A 21,828-nucleotide genomic window follows, 5' to 3' on the forward strand; every position below is an offset into this window, starting at 1 on the left:
GGAACTCTCCTGCACTGTTGGTGGGAATGTAAGCTGGTACAGCCACTATGGAAAACAGTTTGGAGCTTCCTTAAAAAACTAAAAACAGAACTACCATATGATCCAGTAATCCCACTCCTGGGCATATACCCAGAGAAAACCCCTAATCTAAAAAGAAACATGTACTGTAATGTTTATTGCAGCACTATTTACAATAGCCAGGACATGGAAGCAACCTAAATGCCCATCAACAAATGAATGGATAAAGAAGATGTGGCATATATATACAATGGAATATTACTCAGCTATAAAAAGGAATGAAATGGAGCTATATGTAATGAGGTGGACAGACCTAGAGTCTGTCATACAGAGTGAAGTAAGCCAGAAAGAGAAAAACAATTATTGTATGCTAACTCATATATATGGAATCTAAAAAAAAAAGGTACTGATGAACCCAGTGACAGAGCAAGAGTAAGGATGCAGATGCAGAGAATGGACTGGAGGACATGGGGTTGAGGGGGCGGGGGGTGAAGGGGAAGCTGGGACGAAGTGAGAGAGTAGCATAGACACATATATACTACCAAATGTAAAATAGATAGCTAGCGGGAAGTTGCTGTATAACAAAGGGAGATCAACTCGATGATGGGTGATGCCTTAAGAGGGCCGGGATGGGGAGGGTGGGGGGGAGTCGCGGGAGAGAGGGGATATGGGGATATGTGTATAAATACAGCTGATTCACTTTGGTGTACCTCATAAGTTGTTATAAGAGTGTAAAGCAATTATATTCCAATAAAGAGCTAAAAAAAATAAAAATAAAATAAAATCTCAAAACAACCCATGGAATGGGAGAAAATTTTACAAATCATATCATATTGTAAAAGAATTCCTTTCTGGGTAACATTCAAAGTAGGGATAAATAAGGACTGGTGTTGGGGGAGGTGGGGAAGGCAGGGGTGGAGATAGGGGAAGATAAAGAAATTACTGGAGTAGGTTTTTAAAAAAACAAACAAACTGGACTTCCTAGGTGGTGCCATGGTTAAGAATCCACCTGCCAATGTAGGGGACACGGGTTCGATCCCTGCCCCAGGAAGATCCCACGTGCCGAGGAGCAACTAAGCCCGTGCGCCACAACTACTGAGCCTGTGCTCTAAAGCCTGCAAGCCACAACTATTGAGAGCATGTGCCACAACTACTGAAGTCTGCATGCCTAGAGCCTGTGCTCCACATCAAGGGAAGCCACTGCAATGAGGAGCCCACGCACCACAATGAAGAGTAGCCTTGGACTTCCTAGGTGGCGCAGTGGTAAAGAATCTGCCTGCCAATGCAGGGGAAACGGGTTCGAGCCCTCCTCTGGGAAGATTCCACATGCCACAGAGCAACTAAGCCTGTGTGCCACAACTATTGAGCCTGTGTGCCGCAACTATTGAAGCCTAGGGCCCGTGCTCCACAACAAGAGAAGCCATGGCAATGAGGAACCTGCGTACCACAATGAAGAGTAGCCCCAGCTCTCAGCAACTAGAGAAAGCCCGTGTGCAGCAACGAAGACCCAACGCAGCCAATAAATAAATAAATAAATTTATAAAAAAAAAAAAAAAAAAAAAGAGTAGCCTCTGCTCACTGCAACTAGAGAAAGCCCATGTGTAGCAGCAACGAAGACCCAAAGCAGCCAGTAAATGAATAAATTAATTATTTTTTAAAAAGATGTATTTCTTTAAAAAAAAATACAATTTTGCAAATGTATGATAAGGGTCTGGTATCCAGAATGTATAAAGAACTCTCACAATTCAACAATAAAAGGACAAATAATCCAATTTTTTACATGGGCAAAGGTCTTAAATACATATTTGTCCAAGGAAAATAAACAAATGGCTAATAAGCACATGAAAGGATACTCAACATAATTAGTCAATAGAGAAATGAAAATTAAAACCACAATAAGAGGGAGATTGGGATTGCCATATATACATTACTAATAAGAAAAAAAATATCAAATTGTACACTTTAAATACATGCAGTGTATTGCATATCAATTATATCTCAATAGAAGTCCTTAAAAAAAAAAACACAAGATACCACTCCACGCCTACTAGTATGGCTATAATTTATTTACTTAAAAAAATTTTTTTTGATGTAGACCATTTTTAAAGTCTTTATTGAAGTTGTTACAATACTGTTTCTGTTTTACGTTTTGGTTTTTTGGTCACGAGGCATGTAGTATCTTAGCTCCCCAACCAGGGATCAAACCCACAACCCCCTACATTGGAAGGCAAAGTTTCAACCACTGGACCACCAGGGAAGTCCCTATAATTTTTTTTAATAAAGAGAGAATCACAAGTATTGATGAGGATGTGGAGAAACTGCAACCCTCACACACTGCTAGTAGGAATGTAAAGTGATACCAGCTGATACGGGAAAGCTGAGCAGTTCCTCAAAAAGTTAAATACAGGGTTTCTACAAGACCCACAATTCCACTCAGGTATACTTTAGAGAACTGATAACATTTGTTCATATAAAAATTTGTACACAAATGTTTATAGCAGCATTATTTATAATAGTCAAAAGTAAAAACAACTCAAGTGTCCATCAACAGATGGATATGCAAAATGTGGTATATCCATATAATGGATTATTATTCAGCCATAAAAAGGAATGCAGTGTGATACATGCTACAACACTGATGAGCCTTGAACACATGCTTAGTGAAGGAAGCCAAACACAAAAGCCCACATATTGTGTGAGCCCATATATATGAAAATGTTCAGAATAGGCAAATCCAGAGAGATGGAAAGTAAATAAGTGGTTGCCAGGGGCTGGGGAGTGGGGAGAATGGGAAGTGACTGCTAATGAGTACAGGGTTTCTCTTTGGGGTGATGAAAAGTTCTGGAATCGGGTAGTGATGTTAGTTACACAACTCTGTGAATACGCTAAAACCACTGAATTGTACAGTAAAAAAAATGTAAATTTAAAAATAAATTAAAAGGGTAAATTCTATGGTAGGTGAATTATATCCCAATAAAGATATTATTACAAAAATATAAGCATAAATAAAATAAAATCTCAACAGATTTTTTTCATTTGTGGTTCACAAATTCTGACAAGGCAGGGTTTAAAGGGCAAAGAAAAGGAAAACAGGTTGAGAGATTTGAAATTAATAAAATGTAAATTAATCAACTCTGGTCACTGACATTAAGCAGAGTATGAAAGACATGCATGATTTAAAATAATAACAATTATGGGAGTTCCCTGGTGGCCTAGTGGTTAGGATTCCACGCTTTCAGTGCTGTGGCCCAGGTTCAATCCCTGACTGGGGAACTGAGATCCTGTAGGCTGCAAGGTGCAGCCAAAAACAACCAACAACAAAAAAACAAAGTGATGAAAAATAAATGCTGAAATACATTAGTCTTCACTGACTCTTTAAAAATAATAATAATAATAACAACAATTACTTATATTTGGCTTTAAAATCAATATCTGCATAAACATTTGAATAAAGGAATGCCCAACATTCTGGGCAGTCACTTCCTTGGCAAAAGAGTTCGAAAATGAACTTTGGGACATCTAGAATTCTTAATGGAAATACTAAGGGAAAGAGAAACAAGTAGTACTAAATCATCCAGAAAAGTCTTTACTAACTAAAGAACACCTTTAAAGATGACTGGCTTGCTGACTTGAGCCTCAGTTTCTTATACACTCACTGATTCTTGAACCGCAATTTTTTAAAGTTTTATGGATTTGACATTTATACTTGGGGGGTTCTCATACCCTGTATTTAAAATGTGTTAGTTTACATACTTTAAATACTTACATATGTGTTATTTATTAACTACAGTTAGTGGTTTATTTTCCAAATTTGCTATATTTCTAAAATTTATCCAAAAAGCGAAAGATCAGATGGTCTTATTTTTTGATAGCTATATGGCAGTGCATATATCCAATTGTGGTTGTATATTTTACATGAAGAGGACCACAGAGTTTTTGCCAACAAATCTCATTTCCTACAGATTTAAGCCCCAAAGTATGGAGGAAATTCTTAACTTTTCAACCAACAAAATAAAACTACACAATAAGGACCTGACTCTCAAAGAGCCATAAGATTGCCCAGCTTTCCTGTCTTGCCCCCCAATCCAGTTCCCTCAAGGTGCAGGCTCCTTACTGGACACAAACACACTGCCTTTCAGACCAATGCAAAGCACCAGCCGAAGCAGACTCCAGCCTCTAGTACGTTCCCTGGAGCTGCGAAAGCAGCCAAGTAACTGACATTCAAAAGAATTCCTTCCTGGGTGATGTTCAAAATATAAATAAATAATGGCTGTTGGGCAGGGTTAGGAAGACTAAGAGTTACAGAAATCATCATAGGTGCTAACATCTGAAATTAGCTACAATCAGAAGTTAAATTCTGAGAGAAGAATCCACCATTTATGCCTACCCACCAGTTTTCCACACCTCAGGCCTACTGGACCCTTTGCTATTAAGGCTGTGCTGGAAAGAAAAAGATAGCCTACAAAATGTAAAGGAGACAATATAAGTCCTTATTCTGATCCTGTACCTGTTTCCACCATCGAGTATTAGAGCTACCGGCATTGAATGAGCAGAGGGAATGCAAATAGCTATGTCATCTCCCATGTAGTAAAAAAGAGAAATCCCAGAATTATTGAAATTAAGAGAAGAGGCTCCAGAAAATGAAAACCTGCAGAGGACACTGGAGGAACAAACTAGGAAATCCTCAGATAAGCAGAGAGAAAAAGGTAGGCAGCTATGCCTCCCTTACCCACGCCATCATACCTCATTGTTCATGTAATGTAGTTCAAGAGGTTGCCCAAACACTGTCGTCACCTTGTGTTCCACATCTTCATATCTTACAGGCCGGCTGAACGCTATAATTCTGAAAAGGAACAAAAAGCATGGTTAACTGTATATTTTAAATGCAGGGTTTAGAAGCTATAGCTCCTGAGTGCTATCTTCCTTTTCTTTTCAACACAGAATCCTCTTTTTATTTTTCACACAGCTTGCCTTTCTCTGTATTTTTTCCTTCTTACATCTACCTTATCTTTTTACCCTTCTTCTGAGCATCTCTCAGGTTTCTCAGTACTACCTACCAGCAGTACTCAATCCCAACCATTGTTCTACCACTTCAGTTCAGATCTTTGGGTCAATGACAGTGCAGTATCATAGAAGGACACCTGGATTTAAAAACTATGTTCCAAATATTCCTGTTAGGAGGAAAACCTGAAGACTGGAGCAACAGTCCTGAAAACATGGTCTTAATTCCTAAATGACTCAACTTCAGGACTTGAAAGGCCTTTTCCATTGTTCATTTTTGAGATGCAATAGGAATCTCAATGCTGATTATCCTCAGAATTGACATTTCCTACCACAGAGTCACAGTTGGTCATATGCCTGACCAGTTTTCTTAACCAGTGACACGTGTGTGCATGTAAGTAGTGTTGATATTGATACTTTTCTAGAGAGACTCTCTAGGTCAGTTCAAAGAACAATTTCTATAAATAGATGGTAGAGTAAGAACATGTTCAAAGAGGTCTTAAAATGATTTGTCATTAAATGTCACAACAACAATTTACAAGTGGGAACAGATGAAACAAGGTTGGCAAAATGCTGATAATGTTGAAGCTGAGTGATAGGTTCTTGGGGGTTTGGTATCATATTCTATTTCTGTGTGTTTGAAATTTTTTAATAAAAACCTTTAATTAATGTATTAGGTTTAACTAGATACTGGGGATGTCAACAATTTTTGACATATAAAAGCAGCAATTTCATATGGGTCCAACCCAATACTCTAAAACTTAAAACAAAAGTAAGCAAAGAGAGAAACAAAACACCCAGGACAACCATCCCCACCAGTGTTCAGACAGAAGGCAAGGAGATCCTAATCTTCAGTCCTCTTCTGCCCTCCTAAGGCTAAGAGTGAGGAAGGTTAGGAGTCTGATGCCCCCCCTTCCAAAGCAAAGGGAAAGTCAGCCCACCAGAATGGACATCTGGCAATGATGAATGGGAAAATTCACTACTTCTTTCCTCTTTTCTGTAATTCTAATTCTATAAGGACCTACAACATTTAGATAGATATCATCCACATTCCCTGTAAAAAGTAAAGAAAGCCCACAATAACAGTTTTTACAAAATCCTAAGACATGAAATACACAAAACCAGAGCCTTCTGGCACAGAGCAGATTGAACTTGGCTTCCCTGCACCAACTTTATAAAAGTCCTCAATTCCGCACACAGTACACAAACAGTGAAACGCCATGGCTCCCGAAAACAGCTCCATAAAAAGAGAATGCAGTTTTCAAAACCTTGATACTAACACTGCCACTCCGGGCTTCAAAAGGCCATTCCTGCCTGACCACCTTAAATATTTGTGGTTTCCATCTGGCAGCATCTCTGAAACTAAACACATACACTTTCTCAGTGTAAGTCCGCTCACTGTAACTGCATACCACTTAGGGAACAGGAATTCAGGAGAGCGTGACTGTGTAATTAGGCTCCAACACAACTGAACTCTTGATTTCCTATCTACTTCTGAAAACTCGCCGCTACTCCAAGGTTGGCAATCCCTCCGAAACCCAGCCACATCAGAAGTGTGAAAAGCAGCAACAATGAAGTGACAATTTAACTTCATGCTACTGGCAGGTCATAGGATGAACAGCTGGGGACAGAGCGCAGAAGACCTTCTACCCTCCAGGCCTGAACAACCCTAGAATCCACATGGCAGCAGCAGAACCCCTGCTCAGCAGACCACTCTTTGTACAATGTTTCCATATGACAACCTTGCAGGCTTCTGAATGTATCTTTTTAAGGCAGAACAGCAGCCACAAGATCTCCTCTGGAGCTAGTTTCAAAGTCGGCTGAAAGATGCCAGCAGCAGAGAACTACCAGTACAAAAATGTTTGAAGGCACTAAGGTCCTCTGCGGGGACTCCTAAAAGTAGGAGGATCTTATCCTGAGGGGTATGCTCTTTGACCCTCCAAATGCTCAAAGCAAAAGAAAAAGGGCAGGGCAGTTATCGATGAGAGAGAAAGGCAAAGAGCGGGAAACATATTGAAAACCATGCTTGTGCACATACATGCCGCACACATGTGCACATGGGGCCTTAAATATCCCCTGCCTACAGTTCTGTATGCTTTCTTAAAGGTTTTCCTTAAAATAACTTGAGAAATTAAGTAGAGTCATATTTTTTCCCACTGAGAACTTCTACCTTGATTTCCTATAAAAAACTAAACACTGACAATGGAGAAAAAGCTACAAGTGTTTTTGTAACATCACTTTCACTTCCCTAACAAGGTAAGATACAGAATGCAGACTGAAAACTCCCTCTATGTCCTCAAACAGCTGAAATCTTTCACAACTGAGGGACTTGATGCAGCTTCCCATGACCTAGAGACATTTTAAAGAAAAACTTCCAATTAACCAACCTGACCCCTGATGTGGACAAAACCAGGGACACTCTACCAGGGATGGGATGGCACCACGTCACGGGAGAACCCTCATCTCCCTCCGATGCCCACAGCTGGCACAGTGTCAGTGTGTCTGGAAGCCATGACTCAGTAGAGCTGGAGCCCTGACTTCCTCCACTAGCACAATGGTAGACTCACAGTAGCCAAATAAGAGAAGAGTAAAACATTAGCAGTTTGAAATGGCTTCCAATTTTAAGACCAGAAACAAGATTTAATCAGTAGGCCAAACCAAGGGTGAAACTTTCCCCTTTATGCCCAATCAACCCCATTACCCAACCAGTGACCCCACAGGAATCACTCCAGGGAAACAGCTTCCACAAGCTGAATGCTTTCTGAGAAATGCAGCACATGTGAACACAACTACTCATCAGAAGGGACACTTACCGCCTCTCCCCGTTGTGCTCAAACTTGATCCTGACGTCACTCTGCCAAAGAAATGACAGACAGGTTAGTGGGTTCTCTGGCATGTGTCACTCCTGCCCTTCCCAGGTAAGCCTCAGGCAGTCCTTTAGCAGCGTCAGGCAGACATCCCTGACGGCTCCTGTTATAGCTTCTCTACCCCAACAAGCATTCCTTTCAATTGAGTTCTAACCTCAGTGGCAACAAAGCTCTTGGGACAAGATCCTTCAGTGGCTGCCCCAGCTCAGGTGCTCTGCTCTGACATATTTCTAATTTCACACACTCTCTATTTCCACAACTGGCTCTGGAGTTTCTCCCACTATATCACCACCTCCTGGCCAGGATACCGTTCCTCTGGGCTGATGTAACTAGACAGAAAAAGAACTCTTAATATTGATACTTCCTAGCTATACAACCACAACCAAGTTACTTATCCTCTGTAAGTCTTCGTTTTTCCATCTGCAGAGTAGGGCTAAACATATCTAATCCACAGAGTTGCTATGAGAACTAAACAAGAAAATGTAAGTAAAATACTTAATAAATAAAAGACGTGCAATAAATGGTTGCTGCTGCTACTAATGATTTCCATGATCCTTTCAAGGCTGTCCTCAGTGGGAGTAAAGTGGCACTCTGGACAAATACCTTATAATCGTCCCCAGCTCTAGCTTAAATCATGGATACCCTATGAGCTTCAGGAGGACAGGGATCATGTCTCTCTTGTTTCTGTAGCTCCAGTGACAAGCAAAGGTAATGGTATATAATATTTGTGCTTAACAATATTTATTAAATGGTTGAATTTACTGATTGAAGAACAGAGTTGGGTGTAAGTGTCAGAAATAAGAGGAAGTAGGAGCATTAGGATGTTAAGGAACAAATCAAGGAGGAAGAGATACTTTAGGGCAAACAAACAACTTGAGGGAGTCAAAAATGACAGGAAAAGGCAAGAGATACTGTAGAAGAAAAGAACAGGTATAGAGGAAAAAGAAAACTAAGATTGTCAGGAAACCAACAAGTAACAGAGGTGGAGGTAAGAAAGTCCACAGTCTGAATGAAAATTATACTGAGATTGACAAATTACGAGGCTGTGGCTTGGGAGAAAGAAGAAGGTTTCAGAGTATCTGAAGGTGAAGAACAGAGAGCAGACAGAAAAGATGACAGAAAAGGGAGAAAGTTGAAAGGTAGGGTGAGTGCACACAGGATCCTTTTCCCAAGATACTAGGGGGCTAGAATTCTCTTCCAGTCAAATAAACTAGACTGGTGGTTCTAATTTACACTCTAAAAATTACGGAGGACCCCGAAAAGCTTTGTTTATGTAGATTGTGTCTACTGATATTTGCCATTGTAGAAATTAAAACTGAGAAAATTTACATTTTATTCATTTAAAAATAAAAACCATCACGTGTTAACATAAATACATTTTAATTAAAAAAACTTTTTTAAAAAGTGAAGTGAGAGAATGCCAATCTCTTTAATGCATGGCATAATAGGAGACAGCTGGATTCTCCTAACAGTTTTTGCTTTCAAACTGTTGTGACAACATGTATCATGAGCCTCTGGAAAATTCTACTGTACATTCTTAAGAGTATGAGGGTAAAAAGGGCAAGGAACATCTTAGTACTATTATGAAAATAGTTTTGACTTGATGGACCCTCGAAAAGTTCTTGGGAACCTCCTAGGGGTCCCAGAACACACTTTGAGAGTCACTGAATTAAAATATAAAATACAGACTCTAACCAACTATTTTAAAGACAGGGAAATAGAGGCTTAAAGAGCTTCATGTCCCTGAAAAGTTCATATACTAAACAGTGGACAGCAAAGCTCCCCTTAGAAACAAGCCTGTGATGTGACAACTCTTCAAAATACAGCCCTCTTATCCTTTGATGGAACATATGGACCACTTGACCTCATTACTAAAAATATGACAATAGTTAACATTTACTGAGCATTGACTATATACTTAGCCTTGTTCTAAGCATGTTACATATGTTAATTTAACCCTCACAACAAGTACTATTATTATCCCTATTTTACAGGAGAACCTGATTTACAATAAAGTTAAGTTCTCTCAAGATCATAATGCTTTAAAAGAAGCCCAGATATGCTACAACTTAAGAGTCACACAGGCAAGGAATGTTTATTTTATTCACAGATGCAGGGCTTCAATGGGAGCACTAAAAGAAGGAAACTATCAAAGGATCTTTCAGGACCTTACTTTTCAGAACTCACGGAGCAGATGCAGTAATAACAGAGCCAGCCTCAGGAGACCAGGGCAGCGATCACACCAGAAGCTATGGGGGCTGGGGAACCAGTACAGGAGGCACTGGCTGAGGCTGCGCGTAGGTGGAGATGGAGGAGATGGAATCCAAGGGTAGTGTGCCGCATCTGGTCTGCATGCTAGGTGAGAGAGGCTCTGCACGTGCGTGCATGCGTGTGCACGAGTGTGTGCGTGTGTGTGCATGCACATGAGTGCACAAGCAGAAAGATGAGGCACTGCTGCAGAGGAAGTTACGTGGCTTCAAGGTTTGTATAAGTGACAGCAGTTTTCTCACTGTCTTCTTCTCCTTCCCCAGAAATACTAAGCAGGTCCCATGGCAAGGGCCTTCCAAAGCCACCACATCTGACATGCCATCTCCAGCTTCCCACACTGTCCAGCTCCACAACTAGCTCTGGAGTATCCTAAGTGCTCACCAGAGTTTGCAGTCCTGTCTGTCCCTGCAGGTGGGTTACCACTCCTTTCACCTCCTCCTGCTCACAGCCTAGAACGCCTTGGTGTAACTCTCATTATTATTATTATATTTTATTAATCGACTCTACTTTTAAAACAGTTGTAGAGTTACAGAAAAACTGAGCAGATAGACCAGAGAGTGCTCATATACTCTTCTCCCCCTCTCCACCCCCAGTTTCCCCTATCAGTAACATTAGTATGGTACATTTCTTTTGGTTGCAACTAATTAACCAATATTGATGTGTTAAATAAAGCCCATAGTTTATTTGGATTTCCTTTTTTCCTCGTTGATTAAAAAAGTCATTCCTTGGGGGGGACTCGGGGGGGGGGGGAGTCAAGGAAGGGAGGGAATACGGGGATATGTGTATAAAAACAGATGATTGAACTTGGTGTACCCCCCCCAAAAAAAAAAAAAGTCATTCCTCTGTTGACTTTTATCTAATTTTTTATAGTAATAAAAAACACATAAAAACAAATAACAATAGCTCTCATTCTTAAACTGGGGCATTATATTTAGATGCAGGTACGAAGGAATCCCCTCTGTCCCTCTGTGGGACTGAAGGAACTAAATTTATTCCACGATGGGCCATAATACAAATACTATTCTACGTGAATTTAGTCAGAAAGGGAATTAAACTTTTGCCTCAAACCACAAATCACTCCTACTCAAGACTAACCTAGCCTGTGATTAGTAAGCAGTGTAAACAAAGACTCCCAGCCTTCTGAATCCTTTCTCTGATGTGGCTACAGCCTTTCCAGAGCAGGATGCAGGCCCACAACTGGCTTCCATGTACCACATGGTGTGCCCAAACCTGCCAAGTTCCTAAATCTGAGTTTCCCCTGTCAGGCTGACTAGAACAAGCCATGGATGAGACAGTTCAGGTAAAGCTAACGCGATCCAATTCCTTCCCGCTCCTTGCCCCTGTGAAGCATTTTGCACTGGGAGCCACGTTGTCTGTCATGAGAATGTCTCCTCCTGGCCTCTGTCCCGAGCCGGGGAACCTGCCACCACTCTAACCACTTCTGCTTCTCTACTGGTTCCCCTTCCTCTCGCCTTCTCACACCCCTCCCCCAACACGTGACCGTGCCTCAATGTCTGGACTTTCGGCCTTTGGATTTCTCTCCCTCTCCTCACATCTTCTCCCCAGCAGGAATTAAAAAATCAGGCAATCTCTAAACAGAAGATTCCCAAATCTCTATGTCTAGCCACGATTTCTCAAGCAAAACCTCATCCGTCTGCCACAGATATAAGGCAGATAAGTTGTTGCTAGGAATGCAGCGCTAGAGTCAAACTGTCTGGCTTCATATCCTGGCTCTATAATCTCCTTGTTGTACGCTTGAACTAATCTCTCTGTGACTCAGTTTCCTCATCTGAAAAGTGAAAATAGTGACAGTGTCTATCTCATGGAGTTATCAAAATAATTAAATGAAATAACTGGGTAAAGATATGAGAGAAGTACCTGACACATAGTAAATGCTCAATAAATGATAATACAGGTCCATTATCCTTTAGCCAAAACCCTTGGGGCTGAAAGTGTTTCAGAAGACACTTTTGGATTTAGAGGGGTAGCAGTACATGTTCTATATGTTGAGTGATGCCCCCTCCAGGGGGAAAGTGTCTGGGCAGCCCTCTCACAGCAGAGGCTGAATGCTCACAGGCATTTCGGGCACTCCTCTGCATTGCTGAGCCTCTCCTGAAGTTTGGGACTTTGTAACTAGTTCTGACCAACAGGTAGGAACAAAGTCGAGTTCTATACTCTCTTCCCTGGCAGCCACCTGTTCCGGGTCAGTGGAGCCATCCTCAATCAGGGCCCTTAAGTGACTGTGGGGAACACTGTCCTCCCCTTCCCTGTACTGGACATATCTGTACAGTCACTAAGATTTAGGGTTTACCTGTTAACAGCAAAAGCTAGTTTTTGTATTGAAAAGTATGAATATTCACAGTAAGTGGAATAAAGACTATAAACAGCCCTGTGTCCATTCAGGCCAAGTTTTGTTGCCAAATTAATTAGCTGCAAATTTAAACATAAATAAATAAATAAATTTTTAAAAACAACTTTTAGTTTAGCAATACTCGGGATTTCAAAACTGCAGGTAAGGGATTGTGCACTTGCAAAAGCAAGGCACACACACACCTGCACACACTCTCAGAGGCTTTCAGGGTAATCACAAACTCAACCTAGCCATGTGCGTCTGCATCAACCACCCTCCCACATCAACTAGTCCCCCTTCTCAGTGTGGCCATTTTTAATATCGGCTACAGGCTCAAACCTCTGAGTTCTGCTTGATTTTTTCCTTCTTTTCCCTTTCTCACAGCCAGACCAATTGGCAAGTGCCAATTCTCCCCTCCAGGGGCTCCAGTATGAGACTCTGTTTCCCATTCTCTCAGTCATCACTATCACTGAGCCCCTCTCCCCTCCTGAATTCCTGAAGCAGCCTCTGCACTTCTCAGCTCCCCCCTTTCAGCACATTCTACATTCCTCCACAGTCAATCATCTTAACCACTGCTTTCACCACATCCCTTCTTTGTTCCAAAAGTAATCAGTGATACCCATGACCTATGGAATACTCTAAGTTCTTGTTGTTGTTGTTTTGTTTTTTAAGCTCTTTATTGGAATATACTTGCTTTACACTGTTGTGCCAGTTTTTGCTGTACAATAAAGTGAATCAGCTGTATTTATACATATATCCCCATATCCCCTCCCTCCCTCAACTCTCTCCCACCCTCCCTATCTCAGCCCTCTAAGTCATCATCTATCATCGAGTTGATCTTCCTGTGTCATACAGCAGCTTCCCACTAGCTATTTTACATTTGGTAGTGTATATATGTCAATGCTACTCTCTCACTTCATCCCAGCTTCCCCTTTGCCCCCTACCCCGTCCTCAAGTCTGTTCTCTACATCTGCATCTTTATTCTTGCCCTGTCACTGGGTTCAACGGTATCATTTTTTAGATTCCATATATGAGTCAGCGTATGGTATTTTTCTCTTTCTGACTTACTTTGCTCTGTATGACAGACTCTAGGTCCATCCACCTCACTACAAATAACTCAACATCATTCCTTTTTATGGCTGAGTAATATTCCATTGTATACATGTGCCATATCTTCTTTATCCATTCATCTGTTCATGGGCATTTAGGTTGCTTCCATGTCCTGGCTATTGTAAATAGTGCTGCAGTGAACACTGTGATACATGTTTCTTTTTGGATTATGGTTTTCTCAGGGTGTATGCCCAGTAGTGGGATTGCTGGGTCATATGATAGTTCTATTTTTAGTTTCTTAAGGAACCTCCATACTGTTTTCCATAGCTGCTGTACCAATTTACATTCCCACCAACAGTGCAGAAGAGTTCCCTTTTCTCCATACCCTCTCCAGCATTTATTGTTTGTAGGTTTTTTGATGATGGCCATTCTGACCGGTGTGAGGTGATACCTCATTGTGGTTTTGACTTGCATTTCTCTAATGATTAGTGATGTTGAGCATCTTTTTATGTGTTTGTTAGCCATCTTTGGCAAAATGTCTGTCTATGTCTTCTGCCCATTTTTGGATTGGGTTATTTGCTTTTTTGGTATTAAGCTGCATGAGCTGCCTATATATTTTGGAGATTAATCCTTTGTCAGTTGCTTCGTTGGCAAATATGTTCTCCCATTCTGAGGGCTGTCTTGTTTATGGTTTCTTTTGCTGTGCAAAAGCTTTTAAGTTTCATTAGGTCCCATTTGTTTATTCTTGATTTTATTTCCATGATTCCAGGAGGTGGGTCAAAAAGGATCTTGCTATGATGTATGTTGTAGACTGTTCTATGTTTTCCTCTAAGAGTTTTATAGTGTCTGGCCTTACATTTAGCTCTTTAATCCATTTTGAGTTTATTTTTGTGTATGGTGTAAGGAACTGTTCTAATATCACTCTTTTACATGTAGCTGTCCAATTTTCTCAGCACCACTTATTGAAGAGGTTGTCTTTTTTTCCATTGTATATTCTTGCCTGCTTTGTCAGAGATAAGGTCCCCATATGTGTGTGGGTTTACCTCTGGGCTCTCTATTCTGTTCCATTGATCTATATTTCTGTTTTTGTGCCAGTACCATACTGTCTTGATCACTGTAGCCTTGCAGTATAGTTTGAAGTCAGGGAGCCTGATTCCTCCAGCTCCGTCTTTCCTTCTCAAGATTGCTTTGACTATTCGGGGTCTTTTGCGTTTCCATACAAATCGTACAATTTCTTGTTCTAGTTCTATGAAAAAATGCCATTGGTAATTTGATAGGGATTGTACTGAATCTATAAATTGCTTTGGGTAGTACAGTCATTTTCACAATGTTGATTCTTCCAATCCAAGAACATGGTAGGTCCCTCCATCTGTTTGTATTGTCTTTGATTTCATCAGTGTCTTATAGTTTTCTGCATACAAGTCTTTTGCCTCCTTAGGCCGGTTTATTTCTAGGTATTTTATTCTTTTTGTTGCAATGGTAAATGGGAGTGTTTCCTTAATTTCTCTTTCTGCTCTTTCATTGTTAGTGTATAGGAATGCAAGAGATTTCTGTGCATTAATTTTGTATCCTGCTACGTTACTAAATTCGTTACTAAATTCATCGATTAGTGCTAGCAGTTAGGTTCTTAACTATCATTCAAAGCCCTCTGGAATTTAAGCTCACTCAGTTTCTCAAAGGGAACCCTCTCTCCAGCCAGATCAATGCCTACCCTATTTCCTAAAATATGCCATATTCATTCCTTCCCCTACGCCTTTAATAATTCAGTTTCCCAACCATGAGTGCCACACTTCCTCCTTTCCACCTAACTAAACCCTTACACATCCTTCACTGCCTGGATCCAGTGCCAACTCCTCCAGAAATGACTCCATAACTCCTTCGGCCCAAGTTCATCTTTCAATTTCCTGGCCTCCTGTGGCTCTCAGTATCTGTACCATATATTTAGGTATAGTCACAGCCTACCTTAGTTTCTTTTTTTCATATATTTCTCATAAGACTGCAAGATTCCTAGGGTACAGGAAATATAACATATTTCTTTTGTCTAAGAAGCTTGAGTAAAGGCCCATGTTGAACCGAATGGAGAGGTGCCACAGCTGCTGAGAAAAAAGTTCCAGTACAAAAATTCAGATCTAGGCAGGTTCAAGTCCCCTGCCCACCAGGGCCCATTTGGTGAAAGGAAAAGTGAGAACCATGCCCAGGAGAAGGACACTGCAGGCCTCCAGGCTAAGCTACAGATTTAGGAACTCAGTAGGAGTAACCAATGATACCAAACTTAAGTAGAAATGACCTTCTCAAAGTTTGAACTCAACAACTGAACATGTAACCCAAGAAGACTCCCAAGAATTCAAAAAAATCAATGTGTTTATTAAACAAATGTTTAATAACCTTTGAACAAATGTCTGTGAATCTTTGACCTGGCAAAGGCTCCAGCTAGTCATCACCTCTGGTACCTGCTCTCTGATTCTGCAGTGCTCCCCCACTCCTGTACTTGCTATGTACCTTTGATAGCACTGGAGCCCTTATTTTGCCAAAGCAAGTAAATAAATGAGAAGAAAAGAGCAACAAAAATAATTTTATTTGTGTGACTCAGTAAAGGCGTTAAGAGATCAGTGAAAGAGGCAATTATAAAGCAAGCTTCTTCCATGCCCAAATTCTTTCTGCACCCATGCAGTAGGAACTCAGTGAGCATTTGAATAAATCAATGGTTAAATGCTGTATTAGTTATTTACTGCTACTTAATAAACTACCACAAAAAAGGAAGCTTCTTACAAAATAGAACATGAGGCTTGTATACTGTATTATGTTTTATTTTCAAACTAGCCCTATCTTATCAACAACCCTTGAAAGAGAAAGGAAGTCCTGAAGAGTCAGGTCTATCACAGTAAAAGCAAAAGACAGTCTGCTCAATCACTGACCCTGCTGGAAGAACAGCTCCTAGAATTCTCCTCCTCTAGAACTGATAGCCAAGAGCCTGCCCTTCTAGTGTCTGCTACAAAGAAAGCAACTTTTCCATTCTGAAGTACCCATCTGGAGGATCAGACTCAGATCCTGGGCGCTGTTCAAGCCTCTACCTACCACTGTGATAAGATTGAAGGGAAACAGGAATCCATGGTAATAAGGATTCTATTTTTGATTCTACTGGGACTTTCACATATTAGGCTAGCTTCAGAAGTCTGCAAAGGACCATCTGATAGATAGTAATGTCAATCCAATAAGTAGAAAACCTTAACCCTTTCATTTCCATGACAATCTGCATAATTCTGGTCAGGGCTTTCACTAGAGCTCATACCCACAATGCCTGAACATAACAGAAGTGATGCAGTCACTACTGCTTTACACCCATACCTTGTTTTACAATGTACAAGACGTTTTATATTCTGTCTATGATCTTACAACAACTCTCAGAGGCAGACACTATGCCTGTATTTTCAGATGGAAAAACTGAGGTTTAAAAAGTTATTAGACTTACACATGGTAAAACTGTGGCCAGTAGTCAGAGATTTGGGTTTGCTTCCTGGCTCTACTTAATATCTTTGCATAAGCACTTTGTAAACTTTAAAGTACTATACACATGCTTATAGTTGTGCTGTTGTTAACTGCTGTTGTTGAAAGCACTCTCTAAACTGTAAGATCCCATGTTAATGGATTATTAACAACTCAATGACTTCTGGGCCAGTGCTCCTTTCACTACCCTAAGCTGTGGCCCTCACAGAGAGAGCACCTGTTGATAAAGCACTGTGAGTTGATGACTACCAAAGGGTGTGCACATCATGGCCTACAAAACTACCCACAAGCTTCAGTCACACCGAGGATGTGCCACACATATCTAAGAATGTGCAGCCAGCTCTAACAAGGCTGCAGGCTTCCAGGGACCTAATGTCCAGGTGGGAGAATACAGAGAGCACAGATCCTAAACCCTAGCAAAGAGCTGAATAACCAAGCACCTCACGCCCCTGTACTTCCATAGCTGCTCAGAATGCTTAGTTGTTCTCAAATGCATTCTCTTTTTCAATTAATTGCCTAGCTTGTTTACTCAGGGAAGAGGATATCTGAAGTCTTGCCAAGCAGAGATATTAAATTAAGTTTTCCCATTCTTCCAGGCCTCAGCCCCCAATTCTGTCAACGAACCCCCAGCGCCTGTGGCATTCTTTGCTGTGCAAAGCTTGAGCCCCGTGAGGCTACGCTGATCTTAGCACTGCCATTCTCACTCTGAAGCGCCACTTGCCTCTGCCAGCACCCTTCCGCCCTGAACAAACCTGCCTTTCCTGGTGGCCAAAATACTTAGTTACTTTCAACTGGGACTCTGCAATTTGAATCTTTAGCCCAATTTGACATTTCTTAGACCAATTTGGCATCTCTTAGCCATTTAAATTAGGTTTTACACTTTCAGTCCTCTCTCCTCCTAAGCATGGACCTTCTGACAGAAGAACTGGTAATGGAGAAAAATGTTTAATCCTATCCCAGGCCCAAGCAAACAAAAACAAGCATTTTTAAAAAGGGAATTCACTCTGTAAACTGTAAAGTCCTAAGTTAACAGATTATTAACATCTTGAGACTCTTAGGCTGGGCTTTTTTCATTACATTAAACTGTAAACACTCTCCCCTTAAGTGTTCCCACCGTCCCCATCTCACCCCACCCTTCCTTGGAAATGCATTCACTGAGACTCTCTCTCTCCTCCTGCTTTCATGATTTTGCTGAAGAATATTTCTCCTGGTCAGAAGCTGAACATCTGCTACATTTCAAAGGAGAGACCATTCTACAACCTTGACTTTATTAAGGGGAGAAGCTATTTTGATGTTTTCACTGCCCTTTTACCCAATATTAGCATAAAACTTTGAGCTTCAATTTCTAAACAGCCACGCTAGTTCTGCAGCTTCATATTCCCCCCAGACCCCTGTGTCCCCGGAACAGACTGTTAGCTAGGATTCCCACTGATGAGCTTACCACAGTGCGTAGAAACTCATGACCTGTGTGGAGCAACGAATGTACCAAGGAGATGTACACATCTCCAGGCATGTACTTAATTTCTTGCCCAGCAAAACAGTCCCTTATACAGTATATAAAGTTGTGCTATCCAAGACAACAGCTGCTAGCCATATGTAGCCATTTAAATTTAAATTAATTAAAATTAAATAAAATTTTAAATTCAGTTCCTCAGTTGCTCAATAGCCACATATGGCCAGTGGCTACCAAACTGGGCAGCACAAATATAGAGCATTTCTATCATCACATAAGTTTACTGGACAGCACTGATAGAGGCTGCTTATGAATACTATTGTTGTGAGAAATGGTGACAGAACACAGGTAATGAATAACCAGTGCTCCCTGCAATTCCTCTAAAACAATTTGTCCAGGAAATGAATTCCACATTCTTCCAGCACTAGTAGATTTAAAAGCACATTTTAGCTTTAACGGGTAATTTTGTTCCTTACCAAAAATTTCTTTTTCTCACTGGCCCCTGCACATGAGCTTGTTGTTACTGTGGGGCTGTTCAGAAGGGCTGAGCTGCTGCTGTTGTGTTTTTTCTTTAAAAACAAAAAAACAGGTTAATAATTTGTACCCTTCATGCAACAGAAAAAGCTTGACGATATTCAAGTAACCTGTGGATCCAAAGAGCTAGTAGCTCTTGTTAAGGTAATTTCCTAATACTAGTCAATGCTTTTCACAGGCTTCTACCTTCATAACCACTGCCTTCACCCCAATAAACATAGCAGCAGGCATGGTAAAAGATCAGGATTTTTCTTATAATAGCTTTTAGGCTTTAAGCAGGATTCCTAAAACGTAATCTCCCTTCAAGGAATGACTGGAGATCACTCCACCCCTCCTCTTCTCAGCAGACTCCCTTTGGGCCTTCCAACTCAAGAAAGCTTCCCCTTTTCACCTACTAACTGATATCCACGCTAATAGTCCCAGAAAGATCAGCTGACTGAAGCAGAGTTAACAAGCACACTCCACATAGGAAGACAGGAAGGAAAGTGAGGTCATTAGGCTCAAGCCTGGGGGAGGGGATTCACTTCTGGTAAAATGCTCCTTCCAAAAGCAGCTTTGAATAGAAATGAGTTACAGCAAGGGAGAACCCACACAATTAGAGTAATATATGAAAACAGTACCTACACTGTTGGGCCCTATTCTGTTGTTTCCCTGGTCCTGTAAGGTAACCACAAAAAAAAAAAAAAAAAGCAGTTTTCTAAACTATTCCTTCTGGTATAACTGAAACAAAAGGACTCGGGGTCCCTAGTTTTCCTCAAGGCAGGAAATACTCTGGGAGGCTACATCTCACAGCCCTCAGACAGAAAAAGTTCCAGCCCCTTACACTTTCTCCAGGAACCAAGAGTACTTCTGAAGAATTGGCAGACAAGGTGCAAATGAGGAGAGAGAAGGTTAGCTGACAAAGAAGAGAACCACAAGGGAAGATATCATCAAACGCACCAAACTCAGCCACCTGATACCCACTAGGAAGGAAAGCTCCCCATCACGCTCTCCTCTCTGTGGGCCAAAGGACCCAGTAAACAGCGAGCTCAGTGACACTGGAGGTGAGAAGGTTCTCACAGCACACAAGTTCAAATGTAACAAAATAGAAACTGTTTTCCTAAAGAAGTACACAACTCTCAATAAAACAGGCGCTCTCGGCATCCTATGTTAATGAGGGGAAACAAGTGTCAACAACAACAACAAATTCACTCACTGTTACCTTCAGAATATATATGACGCTTTATTACATAAATTTCCCTTCCTGATTACATTTCAAATAAGCCAATACCAAAATAAATGAATTTTTCCCGAGTAGATACTGTAAGATAGCTAAAAAGCTTCTGAATTAGGGATCGTGACTCTGGATAAAATATTTGCCAAATGATCAGTAAAGGGAAAATTATATTCACACTGTCCCCATAATTAGCAAAGAAATTACTCTTATTCTCCACAGAGGAAACGCTATTTACAAAGTCAGGAACACAAGGCGTTGGGACGCAGATCATGACCCACACCTGGTTAGTACATCTCACTTACCATCTAACAGACTGCGAAAGGAAGGGGCCCAAGAGCATTCAAGCCTGTCTTACAGATTTCCCACCTGAAAGGCCCTCCTGTCAGTTAACAGCCATGGCCGCACACACCTGCCTATTTGGGTGACCCGTGTCTTTGCTCTTCATGGTGTCATATCCAGGCACCCGGGGACGTCGGCTCATCTGGAGGGCCACCAGATCCTTCATGATTGAGTTCAATGCCTCCTGTTCGTCTGCAAAGAAAGAGAGCACGTGGGCTAAGGTACTTTAACAGAACACAAAAGTAAAATTTTATGATTTTACTCAAATTATATGACTAATACTTAGAGACTTCTGCCCAGGTGAAATGATAGACCCTGTAACTATAATCACAGAAATTTGCTATCTGTGAAAAGTAGATAACAGAGGTCAGACTACGGGATTTGAATTTCAATGGATTCTTAACAGCTCTCCAATCAGATTTCTGGCAGCAATATCTACCGATTCACTGGGGGCAAGGGAGTGCTAAACAGACCAATTCTTCCAGTGCCAGAGAAACCCAACCAGGAAAAATAGATGAAAAGTTGGAGTGAAGAACAACACAGCACAGTGTAGTAGGAGACTGAGTGAAAAGAAGAATTCATGGAGCGCCGATTACAGGTCGGAGTCAGTCATTCTTAATGTATCGTATGGAGGAGAGCACATCTAAGGGGTACCAAACAAGGACCTCGGGTGGCTGCTTTGAACAGAAGCTGTTTTACAAGCTTAGCCTTTGAATGCCCCCTCCCAACTCTTTACAAGCTTACAGGCCTTCTGCTTCCCACAGGGAAGGCAAAAGGCAGAGTTCTATTGTTTTTCTTCCCTAACTGACCAAGCAATGCATTGTCTCTGCGTTACTGCTATTACTTTTAGTCCCCCTTTCTTGACACTAGCATAGAGCACTAGAGTTCTCAGGCACTGAAGACAACTGGCCAAAACCCAGAACCTAAACCAGCCCAATTCCATGTTTTGCAAAATTCTCCCAGGTCCTTCAAGAGATCCTTGTCCACTCAAACAGCACTGGGGAGTTGAAAATAACAGATCCGTTGATTTGCAAAGAAGCATGAGGAATGAGTTGTGACACTTGCTTTAGTGACAAATGAGTCACTTAGGGACTTGGGGCACACCTTAAAAGTATAAGACTCCACCCAAAGAGTGTGCCTATCTTCTGCCCTTTATCACTGTCCCTTGAAAATATTCTAATACCTTGTGGAAAGGAAAGAGCAGCATGGAGTACAGGAAGTAAAGTGG

At 41.1% G+C, this 21,828-nt stretch overlaps 1 protein-coding gene across 4 annotated transcripts in view; it reads right to left on the reverse strand.

The window, feature by feature from the left end:
- Window positions 1–21,828, reverse strand: part of MAP3K3 (mitogen-activated protein kinase kinase kinase 3) — a 59,201-nt gene that overhangs the window by 30,443 nt on the left and 6,930 nt on the right. For 2 of the 4 annotated variants that reach the window (XM_057715693.1, XM_057715696.1), the window contains exons 2-5: window positions 20,671–20,792; window positions 18,988–19,080; window positions 7,833–7,873; window positions 4,762–4,861 (exon numbers count right to left, since the gene is read on the reverse strand). In XM_057715693.1, coding sequence (XP_057571676.1) covers window positions 4,762–4,861; window positions 7,833–7,873; window positions 18,988–19,080; window positions 20,671–20,792 — 356 coding nt within the window. The remainder of the gene's footprint in view (window positions 1–4,761; window positions 4,862–7,832; window positions 7,874–18,987; window positions 19,081–20,670; window positions 20,793–21,828) is intronic. The other 2 variants (XM_057715695.1, XM_057715694.1) reach the window with 1 other exon arrangement.

This window comes from Hippopotamus amphibius, chromosome 17 (genome assembly GCF_030028045.1).
Source record: "Hippopotamus amphibius kiboko isolate mHipAmp2 chromosome 17, mHipAmp2.hap2, whole genome shotgun sequence".
Taxonomy (NCBI): domain Eukaryota; kingdom Metazoa; phylum Chordata; class Mammalia; order Artiodactyla; family Hippopotamidae; genus Hippopotamus; species Hippopotamus amphibius.